The sequence below is a fragment of the Gopherus flavomarginatus genome, chromosome 2 (assembly GCF_025201925.1).
Source record: "Gopherus flavomarginatus isolate rGopFla2 chromosome 2, rGopFla2.mat.asm, whole genome shotgun sequence".
Classification (NCBI taxonomy): Eukaryota; Metazoa; Chordata; order Testudines; family Testudinidae; genus Gopherus; species Gopherus flavomarginatus.
The window spans coordinates 24,068,311-24,092,546 of record NC_066618.1 but is presented as its reverse complement, the minus strand read 5'-3'; the positions used below and the strand labels follow the sequence as shown (position 1 = coordinate 24,092,546).

Genomic DNA, 24,236 nt, shown 5'->3' with positions numbered 1-24,236 from the left:
CCTAGCGTGGCACGGTACCGAAGGGCACCGGGGCCAGACGGCGTTGCTGGCGACCCCCCACCCATGAGAGCGCAGTCACGAGCCCGGCGGAGCGGCGCCCCCCGCGCAGGGCTTCACCTAGCTCGCAGCGGCGGGGCAGAACCCAGCAGCCACGGGGTTTGCAGCAAACTTCGCCGCCGGTCCGCCCGCCGCCGCGCGCCAGCGGCGCTCCCGGGAGCGTTCCATCCCGCCCTGCTCAGGGGCTGCCCGCCGCCCGCGGAGCTGGGGGGGCTCGAGCGCACCCCCTAGGGGCGTGCGGGGGGCGCTGCAGCCGGCGGGTCACGTGCGTGTGACAGCCGCTCTCGCTGGCCGCGGCAGCCGCGCCGCAGTTCCACCCGCAGCAGCCGTCTCGAGCGCTCGCCGGAGCCCGAGCCGGATCGCGCGGAGCCCGGGCGCGCTGTGCAGGAGTAACCCCGCGGGTTGCACCCGGCGGGGGCCGGGCTAGACCGAGCCGCGGTGCCAGGAGCTGCAAGCTGCAGGCGGCGGCCATGGCGGAGCTCCCCTGAAGGAAGCGGCGAGGGAGGAGGAGGAGGAGGAAAGGAGAAATCTCTGCATTCCCTCCACCCCATCCCTGCGCGGACTCCTCGTCCGCCTCCCTCTTGTATGCACCGCTGAGACCGCGCGCGGACTCTGGCATCCACCGCAAGCCCCCCACGTTCCCCCCTTTTCTGTTGCAAACAAAGAGAAGAGAGAGAGAGGAGGGGAGAGAAAATCTCCTTGGCTCGAGTATGGCGGACCGCAGCCTTGAGAGCATGTCCCTGCCTCTGGAGGTGAGAGCCAGGCTGGCTGAGCTGGAGCTGGAATTATCGGAAGGTAAATGATTTGTGATCGTCCTCCTAATTTCCACCCTAGCCTCGCCCGCCGGGAGACCCGAGAGGACCCAGCCCCGGGGCTGTCTGCAGCTGCAAGCCTGCCAGTAGGGTCGGAGGAGAACTGGGGAGGTGGGGGTGACACTTCAATGGGGGGGTTCCCTGGAAGGTTGGTTGTCTCTACTGCAGTGTGTGTAACCTCTCGTCCCCAGCTTTGTGTCCTCATCTCCTGTGTGTATTTTGCATGGTTCAATTGTTTCCTGTGAGTGTCAGTTTCTCCTGGTATGTGACAGCCTAAGGAATGGGGGGAAAAAATCCCACAGAACATTGGGTTGATTTTTCCTGTTTCTCCTTGTGACTCTTGATGAGGAATTTGCTGCATTTTCAGTTTATCGGGAAACTGGTTTATTTAATTTTTTTGCTGCGGTTGCTTTTGTTTTCTCACTAATTCCTGATGGCGCCTGTTGTGTCTTTTTTTCCTGCCCCTTTCCCCCCCTCCCACTACCTTTTTCTGAGGCTCTGTAATTTTTTTCTGACTGTAAATTCCTCCTCCTCCTCGCTGCCTCTCCTGCCACAGTGCTGGTGGAGGTGGAAAAGGGGGCTTTGGCAGCAGGATTTGCTGCTCCAGTGTTGCATGTTTTATTACGGAAAATGGAAAAATCTTAAGGGCTGGACTTGCAGGGATTCCTGTCCTGCCAAGAAAATGCAGTATTACAAAAATCTGCTATATACTTTGTTACAAAACCTATTTGAATATATCCAGGGACTTGCGGTGAAGTCCATGCAGCTGAGTCAACATTTAAATCAGTTGCAACAAAATAATATTATTTAGGAAGGTTTATTAAAAAAACAGGTTAATTATTTCTTTAGGGGAAACAAAAATGTTACATTAAAAATTTTTAAACGACTTTTCTGTTTAATTGCGAGCTTGGGATCATTCTCCGGTTTGGTCTGTTTGGATGCTCCACGGATGGGAAAGATGTCAGTGTAATTCTCCTATTATTATTGTTCCTCTGATTTGGAGGATAAGCTGAAGAGACTAAACCCTCCATCCAGCGTGTGTCTCGCTTCACATTTTGATGTGTGTCAGATTGGGTTAAGGAACGAGATGTGCCGAATGATTATTTTGTATCAGGGTTACTTATTGGTTGGCTACTAACGAGTTCATGTGTTCAAATGTCACACTAAATCTATAATGTGTATCTAATATATTCCTCTCTGGGGAAGAGAGCGAGACTATTTCTGTATCATAACGCTAGAGTTTGCTATGTCCAGGAGTGAAATGCTGTTGACGGTTGGTTGGTCCCTCTCTCTTATCAAAGACAATTAACGTTCATCCACCTCTGAAAGGCTGTTAGAATGACGCTTAACAGAAGGGGGGAAAAATAACCCAGCATGTCCCAAATTGGTCGTTGGAATAGCTCAATATATCGAACTCCATTTTTTGTAACGGTTTTAGGAGGGCTTGTTGCCAGAAAGTAAAATGCACTCACGCCTATTTCCACAGCAGGGAGGAGCTGATGTTGACATTGTATTTTCCTTTTAACGCTTTCAGGTGAAGAGGAGAATGAGCTACTGGGATTGCTTGTGGCTCTGTGCGTTGCTCTAAGTCCTGTAGCTTTTTTCAGTGCCCTGAACTCTTGAAATAAAGGAGACTAAAAAGCAAGATTGTCTTATTGCAACCTACTGTGCATTGATTGGCCCTTATCTGTGCTAATAGGGACAGGAAAAGCTGACTGTTTATACCAGAGTGTGCCTGATACCCAGCATTCTGGCTGCAAGCAGAGATGCTGTTGAGTTCATATACAGTACGATCTATAGATCAACAGTATAGTAATGAAAACAAATTTAATATATACTGTATTTTCAGCATGCTATAATCAATCTGAATATAGCTTCCCTGTGAATGATATATTTCTATGGTAAAGAACACAGCATAATCCAGTAATGTAATGAGGAAGTAGGATATGGTTAGCAATTAGACATTTGTACACACATTAGTTCAGCTTCATCCCTGGTGTAATTATTTACTTCATTGGAGTTCCAACAGGTGTGAACTTAGCCCACTAACAATATCTCTTTCTTTGTGCCACTGCACCCAGCTCCTAGTGGGCAGTATGGCCAGTGTCTTCAAAACATGGCACCTATATTTTGGACCTCTAAGTACCTGAATAGTTTAATTTTTTTTTGGTGGGTGGGGGAGGGAAGGGGAGACCAAGCACCACTGAAGTGACTTAACTTAAATGAGTGGGCTAAATGAATTGAATTTAATGGTGATTGCAGGTGCCCAGCACCTCTGAAAATTAAGCCACTCATTTGTTAACTTTAGGCATGGACATTTGAAATTTTTGGCCTATGCCCATAATTTCCCAAGGTAGATGTATCTCTATATACAGTAGGATCACTAATTTTAGAAGCTGAAGTTATAGATTTCTAAGATTGGTAATGTGCTTAGTGTACTAGCACAGCTCTTTAATTGGTTTTTAGAGCAATTTGGCATTGCTAGGCCCTGATCCCACAAACATTTGTGGGTACTTAATTTTGCTACTTTGAACAGTTCCATTGAAATCAATGGCACTGCTCACAACAGTAAAGTTAAGCATATTCATCATATGCTTGCAGGATCAGGGTCTTTGTATATGTTGCAGTTATGATATGCTAGTGTGTCAGTGTATTACAGCCCAGTTTCAGGAAACTCAGGAGAGCAACAAAGAATCCTGTGGCACCTTATAGACTAACAGACGTTTTGGAACATGAGCTTTCGTGGGTGAATACCCACTTCCTCAGATGCATGTAATGGAAATATCCAGGGGCAGGTATATATATGTGTGCTAGCAAGCAAGCTAGAGATAACGAGGTCAGTTCAATCAGGGAGGATGAAGCCCTGTTCTAGCAGTTGAGGTGTGAAAACCAAGATAGGAGAAACTGGTTCTGTAATTGGCAAGCCATTCACAGTCTTTGTTCAATCCTGAGCTGATGGTGTCAAATTTGCAGATGAACTGAAGCTCAGCAGTTTCTCTTTGAAGTCTGGTCCTGAAGTTTTTTTGCTGCAGGATGGCCACCTTAAGGTCTGCTATAGTGTGGCCAGGGAGGTTGAAGTGCTCTCCTACAGGTTTTTGTATATTGCCATTCCTAATGTCTGATTTGTGTCCATTTATCCTTTTCCGTAGAGACTGTCCAGTTTGGCCGATGTACATAGCAGAGGGGCATTGCTGGCATATTATGGTGTGGTGTGCAGTTACTGGTTAATAACTCTAGCTCAGGAACCAATCCATGCAACAAACCTCGATGCCAACTCTGCCCACATATCTACACCAGCGACACCATCACAGGACCTAACCAGATCAGCCACACCATCACTGGTTCATTCACCTGCACATCCACCAATGTAATATACGCCATCATATGCCAGCAATGCCCCTCTGCTATGTACATCAGCCAAACTGGACAGTCTCTACGGAAAAGGATAAATGGACACAAATCAGACATTAGGAATGGCAATATACAAAAACCTGTAGGAGAGCACTTCAACCTCCCTGGCCACACTATAGCAGACCTTAAGGTGGCCATCCTGCAGCAAAAAAACTTCAGGACCAGACTTCAAAGAGAAACTGCTGAGCTTCAGTTCATCTGCAAATTTGACACCATCAGCTCAGGATTGAACAAAGACTGTGAATGGCTTGCCAATTACAGAACCAGTTTCTCCTCTCTTGGTTTTCACACCTCAACTGCTAGAACAGGGCTTCATCCTCCCTGATTGAACTGACCTCGTTATCTCTAGCTTGCTTGCTAGCACACGTATATATACCTGCCCCTGGATATTTCCATTACATGCATCTGAGGAAGTGGGTATTCACCCACAAAAGCTCATGCTCCAAAACGTCTGTTAGTCTATAAGGTGCCACAGGATTCTTTGCTGCTTTTACAGATCCAGACTAACACGGCTACCCTCTGATATCAGGAGAGCAAATAGATTCAGGATAGCACTTAAGCACTTGCAGAAAGTTATGCATGCTCTTAAGCCCTATGAAAGTTAATGGGACTTAGAGATGAGCTTAATTTAAAGCATGTGCTTAAAGGCTTTCCTGAATGAGGGCTTAGGGAAGAAAACTGTTGTAGAGATGTTGATTGTGTGAAATGATTTATTGCATTGCTTATGCTTGTATGTTTTAGTGTGTCTCTTCAGCAACACGGTGTTGGCACATCCATGAGCTGTGTGTCTTAAAAGTGTAAGTTGTACCAGTGCATTCTGGGACTCCTGGTGCATTTGTCCCATAGTGCAAAACACACTTGTGGGCACCAGAAGCTTTTGAACAACTTCCAAATGAAAGTTGCTGCATTTTGGAAAGGAGTGAGCCATTGACTGTCTGATTGTGGTTTCTTATTCTAGAGCTAAATACTTCTCAGGTGTTGTAATCAGTTTGTACAAATGATGGCCTCAATCCTGCAAGTATTTATGTATGTGTGGAACTTCATACGTATTAGTAGTCTCACTGGGACCGGGAGAGCAGTGCTGTGTCACAGGCACACAAGACACTGTATGGCTCTTACAACCTCAGTGTCTTTCAGCTTGTTTTTTTTTTTTGGGGTGGTGGTGGTAGCAATATATTTTCACTTACAAAGTGATTCTGATCTTGCTCAAGCTGGGTCGTGCCTGACTTCATTCAAAATCTAATTGAATTCAGTGGTCAGAGTAACTACACTACCTGCCAGGTAACTACATGACCTGCCCCATAACCAGTTAGGGTATGATGTGAAGTGTGTGGGATGAGGTAAGGTAGTGTCCTATGATTTTTGTCCAAATCTTGAGGCTGACTTGCATTGCTTTGTGAGGAGGAGTTGTACATTCTGAAAGTGTTGGATTTGTAGGGCTCATGTTGTGATTGTCATTGAAGGCTGACCAAACTTCTGCAGCAATCCTTGTCTAGGTTTCCACTGGTGACAGACTTACCTCTGGTGAAGTCTGAAAATGATTATTTTTTTTTAAAAATACAATTGTTAAAGGGTTTTAAAACATTGTATGGGTGTAAATTCAGTTAACCATTTTCAGATCATGTTACTTTTCTTAATATGATTTAAAGATTGGTGTGGCCAGAGTCTCAAGAACCTAAGCAAAAACCTGCAAAAACCTTATAGTGTATGTCTGCAGTCTAAATCCATGTGAGATGGTGAAATATGTATGTGTGTACTGTAAATTTACCACCTGAGGAGTAAAGTCCACTTTCATGTTAAGTGTTGAGGTGTAATTTTATGTTCCGTTTAAGGCATTAGTATATACTTTACCATGAAGTGTTCCCCTAATGTTGGAGCAGGGAGAAATGTTACAGTGTATCTCTGAAAACACAGAAATGCCAAGCAATAGTTTGTGAAAGTGTTTTAGGTAAGTAGTGGGTCTTCTATCATCCAGTTCAATATTCTCTAAGATTTTTGGCATTTGTATGAGTGTGTGTGCATGTGCACTGGCATATTACCTGCTTGCTCTGAAGCTCTGTAGTGGTTTCCACTGTCTGTACTGGTGCTTGCATGGCTGATAAACTGTAGCTCTTCTGGGCTGATGCAATCAGCATCGTACTTCACGGTGTAGTTCTTTAAGGCTGTTCGCAATTTTATGAGCCTTTAGTTTTCTAACCCTGTGTAATTTTTTACTGGATGGAATTAGATGAATCATCTTATTTTCTACTAACTGAACATCTGATATAATAGTGATAAAAGTATTTTGTAAATGTCTTTGTATTAGAAAATATCAAAATTAAAAGACTCATCCATTTTTAAAAGCTCCTACCAATTAGAAAGATTTGCTGTAGAAATACTTTTTCTTTTTTTGTCTTAATTTAAGGGTACACAAGATTACATTGCTCTTTACATTACTTTCTGATCCTAAATTAATTGGGAAAAGATGCTTTACATTTCTTCCATTATTTTATCCAAGTGTCTGATAACCTTGTAGAAACACTTAAGGAACCACAGACGCCATATGGAAAATGTGAAATACATCCTGTTCAGAAATTATTCTCACTGTATGCTATGTATGTTAGTTCCTTTCCTCCTTCATTTTAAGAATATGAGGCATAGAGTTTTTTGTGTGTGAACCTTTCCCAAAAGAATATTTTTCATAAAATGTCAGCAGAGGGTCTGGAAACACATTCAGCTAATTAATTTGACCCTCAGTTTTAGTTATGTCCATTGGCCCCATCATGTGCATTAATGTTTGGATTTATTGTAATTGTTGTTTGGCCCAGATTGCAAATTAATTTGTTGGTTCTAGGGCTCTGTGCTCCCCACCCCCATCTCTTCTTTTTATGTCTGTTTCTGTGCAGTATTTCCTTCAGGATAGGAAAGCAAGGGCCTCAGACACTACTAGAATAATACAGTCAGCAAAAATACAAGTGCTTTCAGAAGGGAAATATAGTTGGCAGGGTCTACCGTGGAAACTAAAAGCAGCAAACCTGCACGTCTGGATATACTCATCGGGTTGGGGCCAGGGAACTTTAGTTCCTATAGTTAGTACTTACGAGTGATGTTAGCCAGCTGACCCTGAACCAGCATAGCAGGGTTAACACTGTGGAAACCTGAATAACTACCATATCTGTATGAATTTGGGGACATGGTAATGCTTTTGCTTTAATTCATTCTTCAACAGATGGTACTCAAGCAAATGGGTACAATCAACCTGTCCAGTGGGCTCTAAAGAAACATTTTTTCCTTTAAGGTGAAGCTCTTGTCATCAGTTGTGCTGGACAGTGCCCTGGTTTGAGAGCGAGAGCAAGAGAGCTTGCTGTTTTATAAAGGCAGCCAGATTTTCTCATGAGTTAACGCTCTCATTTAAAGGAAGGGAATCAGAGCTTTAATATGTGTTACATTTGTAGTTATTTGGCTTTGCGCTGATATCTGAACTCAAGACCTTTAATGGATGTTGATACATCACAAGGATTTCCTAATGGCACTAGCATGCATTGGCTACTCACTCATTTGAAATGCATTTTAATGTCTTGTAAAACATACTGTGCATATTCTGAGGATTTCCCCAAAGCAGTTCTCCTGAAAGTATGCTGTAAATATACTATTATTTGAGATTGCTATTGAGCAACGGTTATGGAGAAGTGTTTCACTTGATAGATCATTCAGATTATCAGTACTGTGTTACACACAACAGAGACACCATTGCTTCTCTTCTGAAGGATGTGTGAAAATTGCCTCAGGGGCATCGGTTTTGTTGGTAAAGCAGCCAGCAAGCAATTTATTTATAACAAGAATAAATGGAGTGAGGGCCTGGCCTTCCTGACACTACATGTTGTCTATCTCTGGTTCTACTGCACGGTCCAGCGGGTAAAAGCCTCATATTGCTTTCCCTTGCCAAACTATACAACTTCATATATATTGTTATTCAATGTGATATCTTTATGCTATAAGAAGATAGTCTAGCCCACATCTAAAAATATTCTTCCATATTTTGGAGTCCGCTGTCACATTTAGATTCAAACAGTCTTTACCCTGGTAACTCCATTTACTCCTTCATATCAAGGGAAGCACAGATTAAACTTCCCTTTCATTTTCTTCAGAAAAATGATTATTAAAAAAATCTTTTTCTATGTAAAACACAGGTATAATGGGAATGGAGAGCAGTAGAAAGATAAGTGTCTCTCCAAAGGGGAGAGAGGGAAGCAGGCCTGGTCTACACATACAAATTAGATTGAGTTAGCTACATTGCTCAGGGTTGTGAAGTTTCACATCCTGAGTGCTATAGTTTGGTTGACCTACTCCCAATGTAGAGCACAGCTGAGTTGATGGAAGAATTCTTCCACTGACCTGGCTACCATCTCTGGGAGAAGTGAATTATCTACATCAATGGAAAAACCCTTTCTGTGGTTGTAGGAAGTGTCTGTACTACAGCAGCACACTTGTAGTGTAGACATAGCCAGAGAATCCTAAATTTACTGTATCCCTTCTGTACTTAAGTACTGACTTATTAAGTTTTATAAGAGGATATTTGTATAAAGCATCAAGCAGGACTTTTTTTAAAAAAAAATAACTGCATTAATTCTTCAGCAACTGTCAGACAAGATGACTCACTGCTGTATAAGAATTCACCACAGTACATAGCAGATTTGACATAAACTCTTAATCCTTGTGAAATTTTGCATGTATATTTCCCACCTCCTCTGTGGGTGAGCTTGTGTCTATGCTGAAGTCCTGTGATCCCACTCTGCCCTCCTTCCTAAGGACCAGTTTTGGTGTCCCCAGTCATCTAGCTGAGGACGGGATGTGGCCCACTGTCCAGAGTTCATTAACAGTGTTTTGTAATTGTCTAGAAAGGTCACTCTTATAATGTTTCCTTTCTTTCCTCAACTCATGAGGCTGAGATTGGTGCATTTCCAGTCCCCAGCTGTCCTGTGCAGTGTTTATTTCTGTCTCCTTATACTTACTTTAATAACGTGCTAAAAATCTGAGTCTTGATTTCACATAATACCACTTGACTTGGTGATGCAAATCAGAGAATTAATTGCTTATTTTAGGCTTGTGTAACTCAGTCAAATGAGTTGTACAGTTATGTTAACTAGAGCTTCTAATTGCCTGATTAAGTTTTCAGTACCACTACTAAGTACATCCTTAAAAAACTATGAAATAGATTAGGGCACATTATGCTCTGCTGCAGTAAAGCACAGAGGGGCAACTCAACTTATCTTGAGGAATTCCCTGCAGATTTTTCCCTGAGGCAAGAGGTGCTTGGAAGGCCACAGCATTAAGAGGATCTATGTTGCTTTGAACTGGAGTCTCCTGAGGCTTCTCAGTAGCAGCTGTAGAGGAGACCCAGAAGGAGTTAATGCATTTTTAAGTACAAATGGGAGAATTTTAGACAGGGAGGTTTGTAGAGAATGGTGCTGAAGGATGGCCAGTTCTTGATTCCTAATCTTCTTTCTTTTCCCCTAAGCCTAGTGGAGTTCTAGCAGAGCGGCTTCTGCAGGATGCAAGTGGGGATGGGAGGAGTGTGCCATGGAGACGGCACTCTTGCACCCCCTTTTTGCAAGTACAGTGAGAGAACTGGGCCATCTAAGAAGCCATTCTTGAGTTGCTTGACTTGGTCAACACTTACATCACGTATATACAATAATATAGTCACCATAACTTTCATACATTGGTGTCTAAATCTGGATAAACTGATCAGCAGTAAATATCCAGGTGCGGAACTGGGCACCCAAATTTACAGTAACATTTTAAAATTAGGCCCTATGTCTTATCTGCTCACAGGGACCTCCTTTTTTTTTCTTTTTTTTTTTTTTCTTTTTTAAATCATTGTACCTTGGGCAGTTTGAGTAAAGCCAACAAGAAAGCTGACTACCTGAGCGATTCTTCTAATATGAAAAGAAAGAGCCATTGTGAAGAGTTGTTGTATGTTACTAGTGCTAATAAATAATCAAGGGTTAGCTGAAAAGTCCAGAAACTATTCCCAGGAATGATAGACTACATGATGTTTTATTTCTAGAAAGCCGTATCAAGCATGGGTCTACTCTTGGGGCTTTATGGGGCCATGAATGCAGATATTTGTATGACTGAATAGGTAGGGCAGTAGCTAAGGAGGGAAAGAACTAAAAATTAAAATATTGGTTGTTCTGAAACATAAATAGAATTGTGATATGAGGATCTCTGGTCCTGTTGCAATATACACCTCTTCCCCGATATAATGTGACCTAGTATAACAGGAATTTGGATATACCACGGTAAAGCAGAGCTCCGGGGGGTGGAATTGGGGAGGAGAGGGGGCTGTGTGCTCCGGCGGATCAAAGCAAGTTTGATATAATGTGGTTTCACCTATAACACGATAAGATTTTTTTGGCTCCAGAGGACAGTGTTATATTGGGGTAGAGGTGTATATGCCTTGTGACTTGCTATCTGGAGTCAGATAACATATTATACCTGATCTAAGTTAATGATGACATCAGACATTTCTTTTTTCAAACATATTTTGACTATGTGTGTAAATCAAAACTAAAACTATTAACAGCTTTATCCAGTTTCTTATGTTAAAAGGAAAATTTTTATGAAAAATGTGTCCCCTTTCTTTGGCTGAAAGAATTTGAATTCAGGAAGTTTTCAGCCAGTCCCACTGGAAATGTCAAAGTATTGGTAATGGAACACTGTGTTTTACTTCTAAATCACTGGCTCAAAGGCTGCCTAGACTGGCAGAGGTTGAAAGTTTTTGGTTGGCTTTATGACCCGTGTGAAGTAAATTGACAGTCTTGTTCCTAGTGCACAGATGTCCACATCACAGAAAACAACTTTGTTGCTAGGATCTTTTTATTTAGCAATCCCTGCAGAAAGCCCGAGACTGAATGCACATAGCAGCCGAGCTATCTTTTCATTGCCAGAACTGGCCCTTTTAGGTTAAAGGTGCAGTACATTTTCAGGGTGATGTGAGGAAGTTTTCACTTCTCTTGTCTATTTTGTACCTGTTTAGTGACCAAATGGAGGAAATTGGTCTTGAGGAATATAAATCTGGTATGTGTATTAGCACAAATTCACTTAATGTTTTTGAAAAGATTAAAAAATCACATAATTATTAAAGCTTTTTCGTAAGTCTGTCTACTTTCTAACTACACTTATATAAGTAATTTTTCAGTTTGTAGTTTTATACCTTGAAATCACAATTAATAGTTTAACACCTTTTTCAGGCCATGAGTTTATGAAACACCTTGATTCACAATTCAGATATCAGTTAAAAATATTGTGCATGGATGAACAATTTTCATGACTATTGTTCATTATTTTCTTGATACGCTGATGTTTCATTCTCCCACTGCTGTCTTCAAGCTAGACTGCCACACTGTCGTCATTGCAAGCAAATCCGAGGAAAATTGGGATCTTATACGCTCTCTTTTCCCCTTACTGAGTGGAATGTGATTCAGATAAATAGCTAATATTTTGATGAAGCGTCTGCACAAATAAAACCAGCCTGCACTGTGGTGACATGTGAGCAGTTCCATTTTGCTAAAGAATTTTTAAATGAAAATTGCAATTCAAATGCTGTTATAGCTGTCTTTTAACAGATGCCTGAGGAAGAACAAACAGCACTTATCTAGTGAAATGGCAAAATGCAGAGACTTAGGGATCTATCTTGCTACCATTGACATCAGTGGCAAAACTTCCATTGATTTCTAAGGGGGCAGGAGTAGCTCCTTATTCTATACAACATGATTAAATAAACTGAAGATGTAAACAAACCATTGCAAAATGCACACACCTTTTTTGAGAGTAAAATTCTAGGGGTTAGCTTTATTTCCTTAGAGACAGAAAAATATATTACATTGCTACGCTGTTGGTGTGAATCTTAGTGCTAAGTGATAAAAATAACAGATTGGCAACATTTTTAATTGGCTCAGTGTTATAATAGAGTAGGTTGGTTTGTTGTGAGCAACAAAAGTGATTAGGAGAAATTTAATTCTCTCATTTTATTGTGGTATAAAATTGTACTGGAACTTATGTTTCTACTGATAATGTTTGATACTCTCTAGTTATATGAAGTTCTCTGTGTGTGTCAACTACAAGCCTAAAGAGTTGGTGTCTGTATGTGATATCTGCACCATGAAATTCTCTCCAGTTTTGCATAAAAGTGGTGCAGTAGTTTGAGAGTAAGACCCTTACTATGGTTGTCAGAAGTCCTGGGTTCAAGCATTGTATGTCTGCTTTAATTGGAAGGTGCACTGTATTCTGGAAAACGTTTACTTAGAAAAGAAATTTGGGGTCACGGTGGATGACTAGTTTAACACTGACTGTGTTATGTGACCAAGAGATCAAATGCAATCTTTGGATGTAAATCAAGGGAATACTGAGAAGAAATAGGGAGGTGTTATGATCACTTTATACAACCTTAGTGAGAGCGTTACTGTTACTGTGTCCAGTTCTGATGTCCACACTTCAACAAGGATTTTGGCAAATTGAAAATGGTTCAGAAAAGAGCGACAAGAATAAAGAAAGGCCTGGAAAACCTGCCTTACAGGGTACATCTGTGCTAAAATAAAACATGGGGGTGCTAGAGCCCCCAAACTGCTCAGTTTTACAGCCCAACAGTCTGTCCCAGGAGCCCGAGTCAGCTGACTTGGGACAGCTGTGGGGGTTTAATGGCTGTATAGACATATCCACAATGAGAAACCAAAGAAGCTCAATCTATTTAGCTTAACAAAGAAAAGGTTAAGAGGTGACTTTATGTACTAAGAGTAGCTACCTGGGGGAAAGATTTCTGATAGGAGAGGGCTCATTTATCTAGTAGCCTAAGGCATAACAAGAGCTAGTTGCTGGAAGCTGAAGCTGGACATACTCAGATTAGAAATAAGGCACACATTTTTAATAGGATAGTTAACTATTGAAGCAACATACCTAGGGACGTGATGGATTCTCTGTCACTTGAAATCTGCAAATCAAGACTTGATGTCTTCCTAACAGATACACTGGAGCTCAACCAGAAGTAATGGGCTTGATGCGGGAATCACTTGGTGAAATTCTCTGACCTGTTTTATCCAGAAGGTCAGACCATATGGTCATAATGGGTTTTTCTGGCCTTAAAATCTATGAATATATGAATGAGTCCTAGCACAAAAGTAACTTGAGATTTTCCCTTCCTCTCCATATTGCACAAGATGAGAGTCTGTTTTAAAATTTGAAAAGACACAAACTTTCATACATTTTTAAAAAGAACCTGCTGCCCCTCAAATTTGCAGGTTTGGAGTTAGCTGGTGACATTTACATTTTTTTTAATCGAGTGTTATGAGTGGTATAATTCATATCCATGTCCTCTTAGTAATTTTAAAAGCTGGTATTACAGCTGAGTGCTTAAGGTTTTACTGGTTCTTGATAGTTTACAGATGATCAGTTAATGTCTATATGCAATAACTTTTTTTTTTCTTCCAAGTCTGTATCCACACCATAAATATCTATACACTTTACAAGTTGACAGGATATTAAATACAATTGGGTCAATAATATGGATTTCAAATACACTCTTAGTACGTACTTACCTTACAGATCAGGGATCGGCAACCTTTGGCATGTGGCCTATCAGGGAAATCTGGTGGCGGGCTGGCCCAGGACGGTTCGTTTGTCTGCAGCGGCCGCAGGTTTGGCCTATCGCAGCTCCGACTGGCCGCAGTTTGCCATTCCAGGTCAATGGGGGCTGCGGGAAGTGGTGTGGGCTGAGGGATGCGCTGGCTGCTGCTTCCCGCAGCCCCCATTGGCTTGGAACAGCGAACCGTAGCCAGTGGGAGCTGTGATCGGCTGAACCTGCGGACACAGTACGTAAACAAACTGTCCCGGCCCGCCAGCAGATTTCCCTGATGGACCGTGTTCCAAAAGTTGACAATCCCTGCTATATATTGTAATGGCTTGTTCAAAAAAAGAACTAGATACATTCATGAAGGATAGGTCCATCAATGGCTATTAGCCAGGATGGGCAGGGATGGTGTCACTAGCCTCTGTTTGCCAGAAGCTGGGAATGGGCAACAAGGGATGGATCACTTGATGATTACCTGTTCTGCTTATTCCCTCTGGGGCACCTGGCAGTAGCCTCTGTCGGAAGACAGGATACTGGGCTAGATGGACCTTTGGTCTGACCCAGTATGGCCATTCTTGTGTTCTTATGACTACTATATAGCCTGTAAGTATCTGGTTAATAATGTGGATTTTAAAAGCTCCCTATGTGTGGGTCAATAGCCCGCTTTTTAAATGGAAATTATTCTTTTAAATAACCTGGTGAAAGAACCCAATTCTAAGGTTGAAAATCCATCCTTAATATGCCCCATTGTGCCCGGACATAGATGGGAGGTAAGATCAGAATGTGTTATGTAGTGTGCTGAAATATCTTGGCACAAGGGTCAAGTACATACTTTGGTGTGTTTGCTTTGGTTCCATTTAAATCACAATGTTTGTTTTTTCTGGTTAACTGAATATATATATGGATTTTGCTTTTTTCCTTTCCCCTTGGAGTTTTGAATTTGGTTTTTAACTGTGTCAGCATAAGTGCTATAATGCATCCTGTATTTCTACATTCTCCTTATACTAATTTGGAACTGGTGAGTGGCTCTTTGCTACTTCATGCTGAAAGCAGCAGCACAACCAGTTCTCATCAAAAGACTTTGGCACTGCCCAGAACTGCTTTTTCTTGCTCCGATGTCTCTTCTTTTGCCTCACTAGACAGTCTCAACAGCTCATGTTTGTTCTTCTGCTTTCTGACAATGAGTGAAGGGTAGGAAATATACTGGTAGCATATTTCTCTCTTCAGCCTACCATCATGGGTTCCGTAGGTGCTATGTATTTGCTCTGATGCAGCTGCTTACCCTGGGTAGGAGAAAACTTGCCCCATGGGCCTCCCCTCCCCCAAACACACTGGCCTCCCAGATGACCTGAGACAACTACTTGGGGATGAGAGAGTACAAGTGCAGAACAGTCCATTCCTTCTAAGCAGCATAGAGGTCCATACACACAGGGAGAAAATGCAATCTTTCATTTACAGTCAGAGAGTTAAGAAATGTCAACTTGCCTAACATGGAATCTCCCTTTTCTACTCAACCATGTTGTAGCCTTAGCTAGCAGTGCTCGTCAACCATGCTTATTAGGAGAGCCACGGTTATGATTTGGTGGGTCTGCTATACCACTTTCAACTTTGGTCAGGCATATAGTAGTACTGGGCTACCGTCCACAGGGGATGAAGTGAGCTTGAGCAAGTTGGTTGGACTCTGGTGATTGAAAGGGATGGGGGCAAGGAGCGGGAAAGAGAACTCTAAACCCAAAAGAGAGCACACCACTATCAAAGGAAAGCTTCCCCATATTCCAGCTTTGAAGTGCCAAATCCTAAAAAGGTAGCTAGAAATTTTAGATCAAAGAAGCACCCTCTGTTCATTAACTACCTTCCTAACAGCTTTCTCCTGAAAGCATACCACATGGTGCTCGATTTGTTCCTCCTTTATAACAGAAGCTAGCAGAGAAAAGTGGCCTTTTTTCTGTCCAGTGCTAGTCTCATCTGCCTTACTGAGGTAGATTAACCTTAACTGTCCCCTTCCTGTGTGATATGGAATGTAGTTACAGGAAAGGATAAGGAATATCTAATATGGTCTGCTTTTTAGAGTAGGAGTATGGGGAGCAGAACTTGTGGATTCTGTTCCTAGCTCTATAACTGAATAGCCTTGACTTTGAGGGTATGTCTACATCTACAATTTTGCAGCGCTGGTTGTTACAGCTGTATTAGTACAGCTGTATAGGGCCAGCGCTGCAGAGTGGCCACACTTACAGCAACCAGCGCTGCAAGTGGTATTAGATGTGGCCACACTGCAGCGCTGTTGGGCGGCTTCAAGGGGGGTTCGGGGAACGCGAGAGCAAACCGGGGAAGGAGACCAGCTTCGCCGCGGTTTGCTCTCGCGTTCCCCGACCCCCCCTGCAAACCGCAGGGAAGGAGACCTGCTTGCTCGGGGGTTCGGGGAACGCGAGAGCAAACCGGGGAAGGAGACCAGCTTCGCCGCGGTTTGCTCTCGCGTTCCCCGAACCACCCTGCAAACCGCAGGGAAGGAGACCTGCTTGCTCGGGGTTCGGGGAACGCGAGAGCAAACCGGGGAAGGAGACCAGCTTGATTACCAGAGGCTTCCTCAGGTATGCTGGGATACCTGCTTATTCCACGGAGGTCAAGAAAAGCGCTGGTAAGTGTCTACACTTGATTACCAGCGCTGGATCACCAGCGCTGGATCCTCTACACCCGAGACAAAACGGGAGTACGGCCAGCGCTGCAAACAGGGAGTTGCAGCGCTGGTGATGCCCTGCAGATGTGTACACCTCCTAAGTTGCAGCGCTGTAACCCCCTCACCAGCGCTGCAACTTTGTGATGTAGACAAGCCCTGAGTCTCAGTTGCTCAAATGGTTATAATTGTTAGGTAAATAAAGCAAGTCCTCACTCACCTCTCCAGCACCCGAGTTCATGCGGAGTTGGTATGGGGCACACAATTCTGTCAGAGACCAGACACCAATGCGTTGCTCAACGGGCTCACACTATCCTTAGCTCTAAAAGCTTTAGATTAAGTGTGGCCCCTTTATTAGGGGTGAGCATCAATATTTATACACAGAAGTAAACAAAGTGATTAACAAAAGATAATGGTCATGCATAATCAATCAAGATTTTACAGGAAAAGCAAGTTAACAAGTAAATGCATAGAGATAAAGGCTAATGGCTATTTGAGAAAAGGGGGTGTCATGAGTAGTTTGCAGGTCAGTGCTTTGTTCAAAAGGGTTCAGGAAGGATTATGCAGAGACAGCCAGTCTGGGTGTGTTTTGGCTCCCCAAAGTTCACCAAAAGTTTAGACCCAACATTCCTCCATTTGTAGCTTTGGGATAACTATTAATCAAAAAGCTACACCCTATTTCAAGATCTCAAGGGCCGCTTGGCAATTTCAGCCTGGGCCAATTCGAAGAGAGTAAGGCTTTTAGCTGAAGTGGGAAAAGAATAAACTGACTTACATGAGTTTATGAGGGAGGGGACACACTGAATACAGCAACACAGTATTATAAGGACTACTATGGCCCCAACAACACCCACCAAGAGTTTTTTAACCCACCCAAATCCGGGCAGCCAATTCCATAAGGCTCCCCACCAATCATAAGGTGGCTGGCCAGAGGAGTAGTTTTTAGCCATTTCCCTTAGGTGTTTGGTACGTTGAAAAGTGTCAGAGTAGGTGTCATTTACAAAAACACAGCATTCTTCATTTATGAGGGCGCAAGTTCCTCCCTGGGCTGCTAACATTATGTCTAAAGCCATTCTGTTTTGCAAAGCTAACTGGCGCAGCTGGGACATTTCCCCGGCCTGATTTTCAAATAGGGTTGCAGTTTCATTGGTCAAAGATTCTAATAGTCCCTGTAGACGGATGATAGCACCCTTCAAGCTAGTGTGACCAGCCCACCGCTGCCAGGACAAACCATCACGGAGATTAATATCTCTGTCAGTTTCACGGATGTTACGAACGTGGGGAAAATGAGGGGGAGTGAGGGAGATGCGAGAAGGCGGTGCTAGCCATGCCAAATAACATGACCCTGCCCAATCAGGGGAGAGAAAATAATAAGCTTTGGGCCCGCACACCCAGTATGTTCCATATAATGCGTTTTGGGTATTCCATTTCTCAAAGTAGGAGGTAACCCACCACCCGTTGTACCACTGTTCCCCTGGTAACGCAGAGGGGTCGTTGTGTGAACTGCAGAGGCACAATTTGGTAGTCTTGTTCTCAAAGGGCAGTGTAGTACTGCTTGAGCAGTTGTAGAAGGCAATTGTGTATCCTTTAACAATTAGTTGGACACCCTTGAGATCTGAGCAGGGCTTTTTAAAAACTGACTCTGAAAACCTGCCCCTCCATGAAAAAGTTGAAAAGGTTGGATCGGGGTGAGGGATCCACATATGGGATAAGTGGGATGCGCAAGGCTTGAAGCCAAGATTTTTACTAAAGGCGGTGCCATTAAAATATATGTTGCATTTACTTGTTCCCACAAAAGTTGACCCTTTTCCTTTAACAAAACACAGTGATTCTGTTTGATTGGTTACCCTGAGATATTTGTTAATTGGCACTCCTGTTTTGTCCCATGTAAGATTGGGTTGGACTGGATCTTTTATTCTAGTCGGTGGCATCCAAGTCATATTAGCAGTGGTTAGGGGAATGGGTGTGAAGGGGAGTCCCTGTGCTGCATTTACTGGAAATTGAGTACATACCCAGCAATTACTTCTATTTCCTAAAATACGAGTTTTAACCTCGTGGGAATATCTAATAAAAGCATTATCTTCATAAGCAGAAAATAAACTAAAAAAGCATAAAAAAAAACATACAGTTGTCAGAATAAAGGGTCCTCTCATTTTTTTCGAGTCAATTTAAGTCTAATGTCTGAGAGAGGTAAGCTGGTCCACTGGTCGGAGGCAGTGTCCTCAGTGGTGACAAGAGCTGCTGGTCCGTCACTGTGGTCCACTACGGCTGGCTTGACGTGGGAGTGGTGGATCCAAGATTTGCGTCCTTCCAGGAACACTGCAGTCTGGGTTGTCAAAAGAACCTGGTGGGGTCCAGTAAACCTTGGCTGGAGGGTGTCGTCACGAACGAACTTTTTGGCCCAGACGAAGTCCCCTGGTTGGAACGGGTGGATCTGTTCCTCCAGCGGCACGGTCTGGGAAAACTGCGAGGCTTTCCAAAGGGTACGGAGGCGAGCCTGTAGGGAGAGAAACTGACACGCGGTCATATGATCCCCTCCCAATAGTGAAACATCAGTACGTGGTAGCGCCCCGCCTTTGAAAGGGGGGTGTCCATAGAGCAGTTCAAAGGGGGATAATCCCAATGCGCGGGTTGGGCGAGTACGAAGGTGAAACAGGACCAAAGGAAGTACCTGAGGCCACTTTAATCCTGTTTCCTGACAGTATTTAGCCAATGTAAACTTAAGTTCCCTATTCATACGGTCAACTTTCCCGCTAGACTGGGGGTGGTAGGGTGTATGAAAAGGAGTGTGAAATGCCCAGTCCTTGTTCTAAACGGCCAAGGACATGACCAGTAAAGTGAGGTCCGCGATCTGAGTCGAGCACAAGAGGGATGCCAGAACGGGGTACAATGTCTCTAAGGAGAATCTTCGCCACTGTGGCAGCAGTACAATTAGCAGTAGGAAAAGCTTCGACCCAGGAAGTCAGAGGGCAAACCAAAACAAGGAGGTGCTTTTTCCCAAAAGCCTTTGGCATATCTGCAAAGTCAATTTGAAGATGTTGAAATGGAGCAGCAGGTGGAGGTCTTCCACCCTTAATTTTGTTAAGAGGCGGAGCAGGTCCATTACGCTGACATGTGCTGCATGCTTTCACTATTGATAGGCAATAGGGTTGAATGCCTGGAGCATACCAAAAGCGAGCGATGGTGTCCACGAGGGCGTGCGTGCCGTAGTGACCCCCTTTATCATGGTGCCAGCGAACTGCCACGGGGTATGTGGAGCGAGGGAGGCAGGCTCGGCCATCTGGCATAAGCCAGGTCCCTTTGACCAGAGTGGCCCCGAGGCTCTCCCACGATTGTAGTTCAGCAGCGGGTACTGGTACGGGGTGCGGTGGAGTAAAGGAGGAGGCTGCAATAGCCAAGGTGGGCATGGCTAAAGGTAAGGTGGCAGCCTTCTTGGCGGAGGCGTCAGCCAGGGCATTCCCACGGGTAACGGGGCTACTATCTTTAGTATGGGCCCGGCAGTGAACTACAGCCAGGACAGAGGGTTTTTGGAGGGTGTCCAAAATCTTGTGGATGAGGGGGAGGTGCTGAATGGGTTTACCGGCAGCTGTCTGGAAACCTCGAAACTTCCAGAGGTGGATATGACAATGCACAACTCCAAAAGCATATTTGCTATCAGTAAAAATGGTAACGGTCTTACCAGCGGCCAACTGGCAAGCTCGGGCCAGGGCATAGAGTTCAGCGGCTTGGGCTCCCCAGTTGCCTGGCAGTGAGGCGGCCTCTTGAATGTCCCATTCAGAGGTGACAGCATAACCTGTGAAACGCTTGCCATCAACATAGAAGGAGCTTCCGTCCGAGAAGAGGATGCAATCGGGATTGTCCAGTGGCACGTCAAACAGGTTGTCTCTTATCTGTAAGATGCTGTAAACTACTTCCACACAGTCGTGCTGATCCTGGAGGACTGGCAGGTCAGGAAGCAAGGTAGCTGGATTAAGGGGTCCACACCTTTCAAAAATTAGGTTAGTGTCTTCTAAGAGTTCGGCCTCTAGCTGTTGCTGACGATGGGCCGAAAAGACTTGGGTTGTGCCCCTACGCAGAAGGGCTGACAAGGCATGAGAGGTCCAAACCGTGGTAAAATGACCCAGGGTTAGGCTCTTTGCCTTTGTGATCAGCAGGGCAGCTGCTGCCAGAGTCCGGGTGCAGGATGGGGTTCCCTGAGCGACAGGGTCGATTTGCTGAGAGTAAAAAGCAAGCGGGAAATGGTGGGGCCCGCTCAGCTGGGTAAGGACACCACTAGCAATTCCGCCCCTCTCGTGGACAAAAAGGTGAAAGGGTTTGCTGTAATTGGGGGGGGCGGAGAGACATGGAGGAGGCCACACTGTCCTTGAGTAACTGAAAGGCTTGAATAGTGTCCGGGGACCACTGCAAAGGGTCAGGAGCAAGGTTAGCAGTGAGTCGGTGGAGCGGTTTGCTTAACTCCCCGCAGGACGGCAACCAGGGGCGACAGAAGCCAGTTAATCCTAAGAAACCTCGAAGTTGTTTCTTGGTGTTCGGTAGAGGGCAGTTTTGAATAGTCTTTATGCGGGCTGGGTCCATCTGTCTTCCCTCTGGGGTTAACAGGAAGCCCAGATATCGGACCTTCTGTGAGACCCACTGAATCTTTTTAGGGTCTACCTTGTGGCCTCTGGTGTGTAGGTATAATAAAAGTGCCTTACCATCGATGCGGAGGGCAGCTTCTTCGCGATTACCTAATAGGATGTCATCTACGTATAGGACCAATGTGGATCCCTGCGGACTGGTGAAACCTTCCAAGTCGTGGCGGAGGCACTGGCTGAAAATCGTGGGGCTGTCTCTGTAGCCTTGAGGAAGTCGTTGCCAGACATAACTTTGTCCCTCCCAGGTGAAACCAAAGAGATACTGAGAGTCTGGGTGCACAGGAATGCTGAAAAAAGCTGATTTTAAGTCAATAACAGTGAACCACTCAGCATCCCAGGGGATTTGGCTGATGATAGTAGCTGGGTCAGGAACTACTGCATGAAGAGGGACCACATATTGATTAACAACTCGTAGATCCTGTACAAAGCGCCAACGAACAGGGTCTCCGTCCTTTTTAGGAGGCTTTTTGACAGGCAGTATAGGGGTGTTACAGGGAGTGCGCTGAGGGCGGACTAGCTTTCTTGCAATGAATCCCTCGATAATGGGGCAGATGCCCTCCTGGGCTTCCAGCGACAGGGGGTATTGAGGGACTGACGGGGGGGTTAAGGAAGGCTTCACCTGAATCCTTACGGGCTCTGCCGAAAGGAGCAGGCCAACATCAGTGTCAGAAATTCCCCAGAGGGTTGAAGGCAAGTCAGTGAGGTCAGGGGAGAGAGAGGGGGGTGTTTCCCAATTACCCTGAGTAGGGGCCGAATCTCCTAACACTGTCATCAATAATCCTACCCCTTCAGGAGTGCAGGTTAAAGTAGCCTCAAGCTTACAGAGTAAATCCCGGCCCATCAAAGGGATCGGACAAGCTGGGGAAAAAAGAAAACGGTGAGGAAAACATTTATCAGCATAAATAACATTCAAAGGCAAAGTGAGTCCCAGAGACTGTGGGTTGCCCTCCACCCCAGTCGCAGTTTTAACCTCAGAGGATAGCCAGGGAGAGGGGGCATGATTTAAAAGAGAGAAAGTAGCCCCAGTATCAATGAGGAAAGAGACAGGCAGTCCCTGGACTGAAAGGGTTAAACGAGGCTCTTTGCTGGGAGGGGAGAAAGTGAGAAAGGAGCCGGCTAAAGACATTAAGGAAATAAGACCATCACATTGTTTGCCTTCGCCCCCGGGGTACCGTCATTGAGGAGGCTGAGTTTGCTGCGGCTGCTGCTGTTTCCCGTAGTTGATCCAGGCCTGGGGAATGGGCTGAGCTGGTGGTGCAGGGGTGTATTCCTCACTTGTGTAAGCATCTGCGGATGCAACCAGACCCTCTGGGCGTCCCCAGGGGCATTCACGTTTAAAGTGACCGGGCTGTCCGCACTGAAAACAATTTCCTGATGGCTGGGGTCGCCAGGACCCTCTTCCCCGAGCACCCTGGAATCCCCTGCCACGGCCACGGCCTTTGCCTCGAACACCGCCGTGAAAAGCTAAAGCCATCAGCTTATATTCTTCCTTTTTCTCTTTCTTTTTACTACTTTCCCTTTCTTTCTCCCAGGCAAAATCAGCTACGTCCAACACTGAAGTGACTGACTCACCTCCCCAACCAGGGCGAAACTTTAAGAAGTAATCCCTTACAGGGGGCACCGACTGATTCACAAAAAACGAAATAAGAGTAGGGTGGTCTGCTTCTCTCTCAGGATCCATCTGAGTGAACATTCGGGCCCCCTCCAATAGCCTCGACCAGAACTTTCTGGGCGGCTCATCAGATTCCTGCCGAATCTGCATGAACTTAGCCTGATTAGGCGAGCGGCGAGCCATTTCCTTGAGTCTCTCTAACAATCGCTCTCGATCTGTTCGCAGCTGAGTCAGCCTTGGCTGAGTCCAGTCTAGGGGATTCCAGCCAGCGGCCAGATCCCGCCTATCCATCCAAGTAAGATTAACTGCATTGCTATCTCCCCATGTCCTTTCTGCCATCCACAATCTACTACGTTCCTCTCCGTCAAAACTCTACTTAACAACTGATCCACATCCGTATAAGTAGGATTATAACTTAAAAACAATCTTTCTAGAAGTTCTATGATCTTTCGGGGATTTTCCCCAAAAGACCCTGACAACCGTCCCCACTCTTTCAAATCCCATTCTAGCCATCCTTTATATTCCACAATATTAGCATGTTGTAACCGTCCATCATTGCCCATATAAGGTTGATCGTGCACCTGTAAAGGCATCTCTCTAACTATACTTTTATTACTCGCAAGAGATTTGACAGGGACATCCTCTGGGCTATCCTCAGGGGGGGGGCATGCACCCTGCTGTATCTGCTTGGACATTAGCCTAGTAACTACTCCTCCCGAGGTTTGCCCCTTCATTTCCTCATCCTTCTGCAGAAATTCCAATCTGGGATCCTGCAGATTCCCCTCTGCTACATGGAGAGAGTCCCCCTGCGGAGGAATAGGGGCAGGTGCAGAGGGGACCAGCTGACGAGTCAAAACACGCCGTGGTCTACACCCTTCATCGAAATAACCTGGAGGGGGTTCACTCTCGGGAGAGTACCTGACTGCCATAATTTTTAAAGATTTCCACAGCTCTGCTGCTGTGTCCCAACAAAACCAGTAACATAACTGTCCCGGATGGTCTTTTTCGATCTCGCTCTTTACTCCTCTTAAGGCAGCCTGTTCGAAAGAGCCATACGAAGGCCACCTCATCTCCGGGTCGGCCAATACCGCGGTATACCCAGTCCAATTCCTTACACATAGTGTGTACAACTTCTTCCTAGACATTCCTGTCTGTACTGGGAGTTTCCCTTCGTTCCATAACTTATTTACAATCCCCAACGGACTCTCAAGAGGCACGCTAGTCCCTTGACCCATGGTGTCTGACAGGAGCCCTCCAACTGGCGTTTACCCTGCTGTCCAATACACGACCCCTCAATATTGAATTGGCTGGGAGAAATCTCCTGTGGCGCCTTGCCAATTCATATATGAGTGGTCTGACCACTGGACAGAGGTACCGCACCAGAAGGAATCCCGGACGAGCCCCCAAATTGTTAGGTAAATAAAGCAAGTCC

The 24,236-nt window shown here is 44.9% G+C and overlaps 1 protein-coding gene across 5 annotated transcripts in view; it reads left to right on the top strand.

The window, feature by feature from the left end:
• Positions 1 to 523: 523 nt before the first annotated feature.
• The window catches only part of DIP2C (disco interacting protein 2 homolog C), a 480,496-nt gene continuing 456,783 nt past the window's right edge, over positions 524 to 24,236 (top strand). For all 5 annotated transcript variants that reach the window (XM_050942214.1, XM_050942217.1, XM_050942216.1 and 2 more), the window contains exon 1: positions 524 to 852. In XM_050942214.1, coding sequence (XP_050798171.1) covers positions 768 to 852 — 85 coding nt within the window. In that variant the 5' untranslated portion in view covers positions 524 to 767. The remainder of the gene's footprint in view (positions 853 to 24,236) is intronic.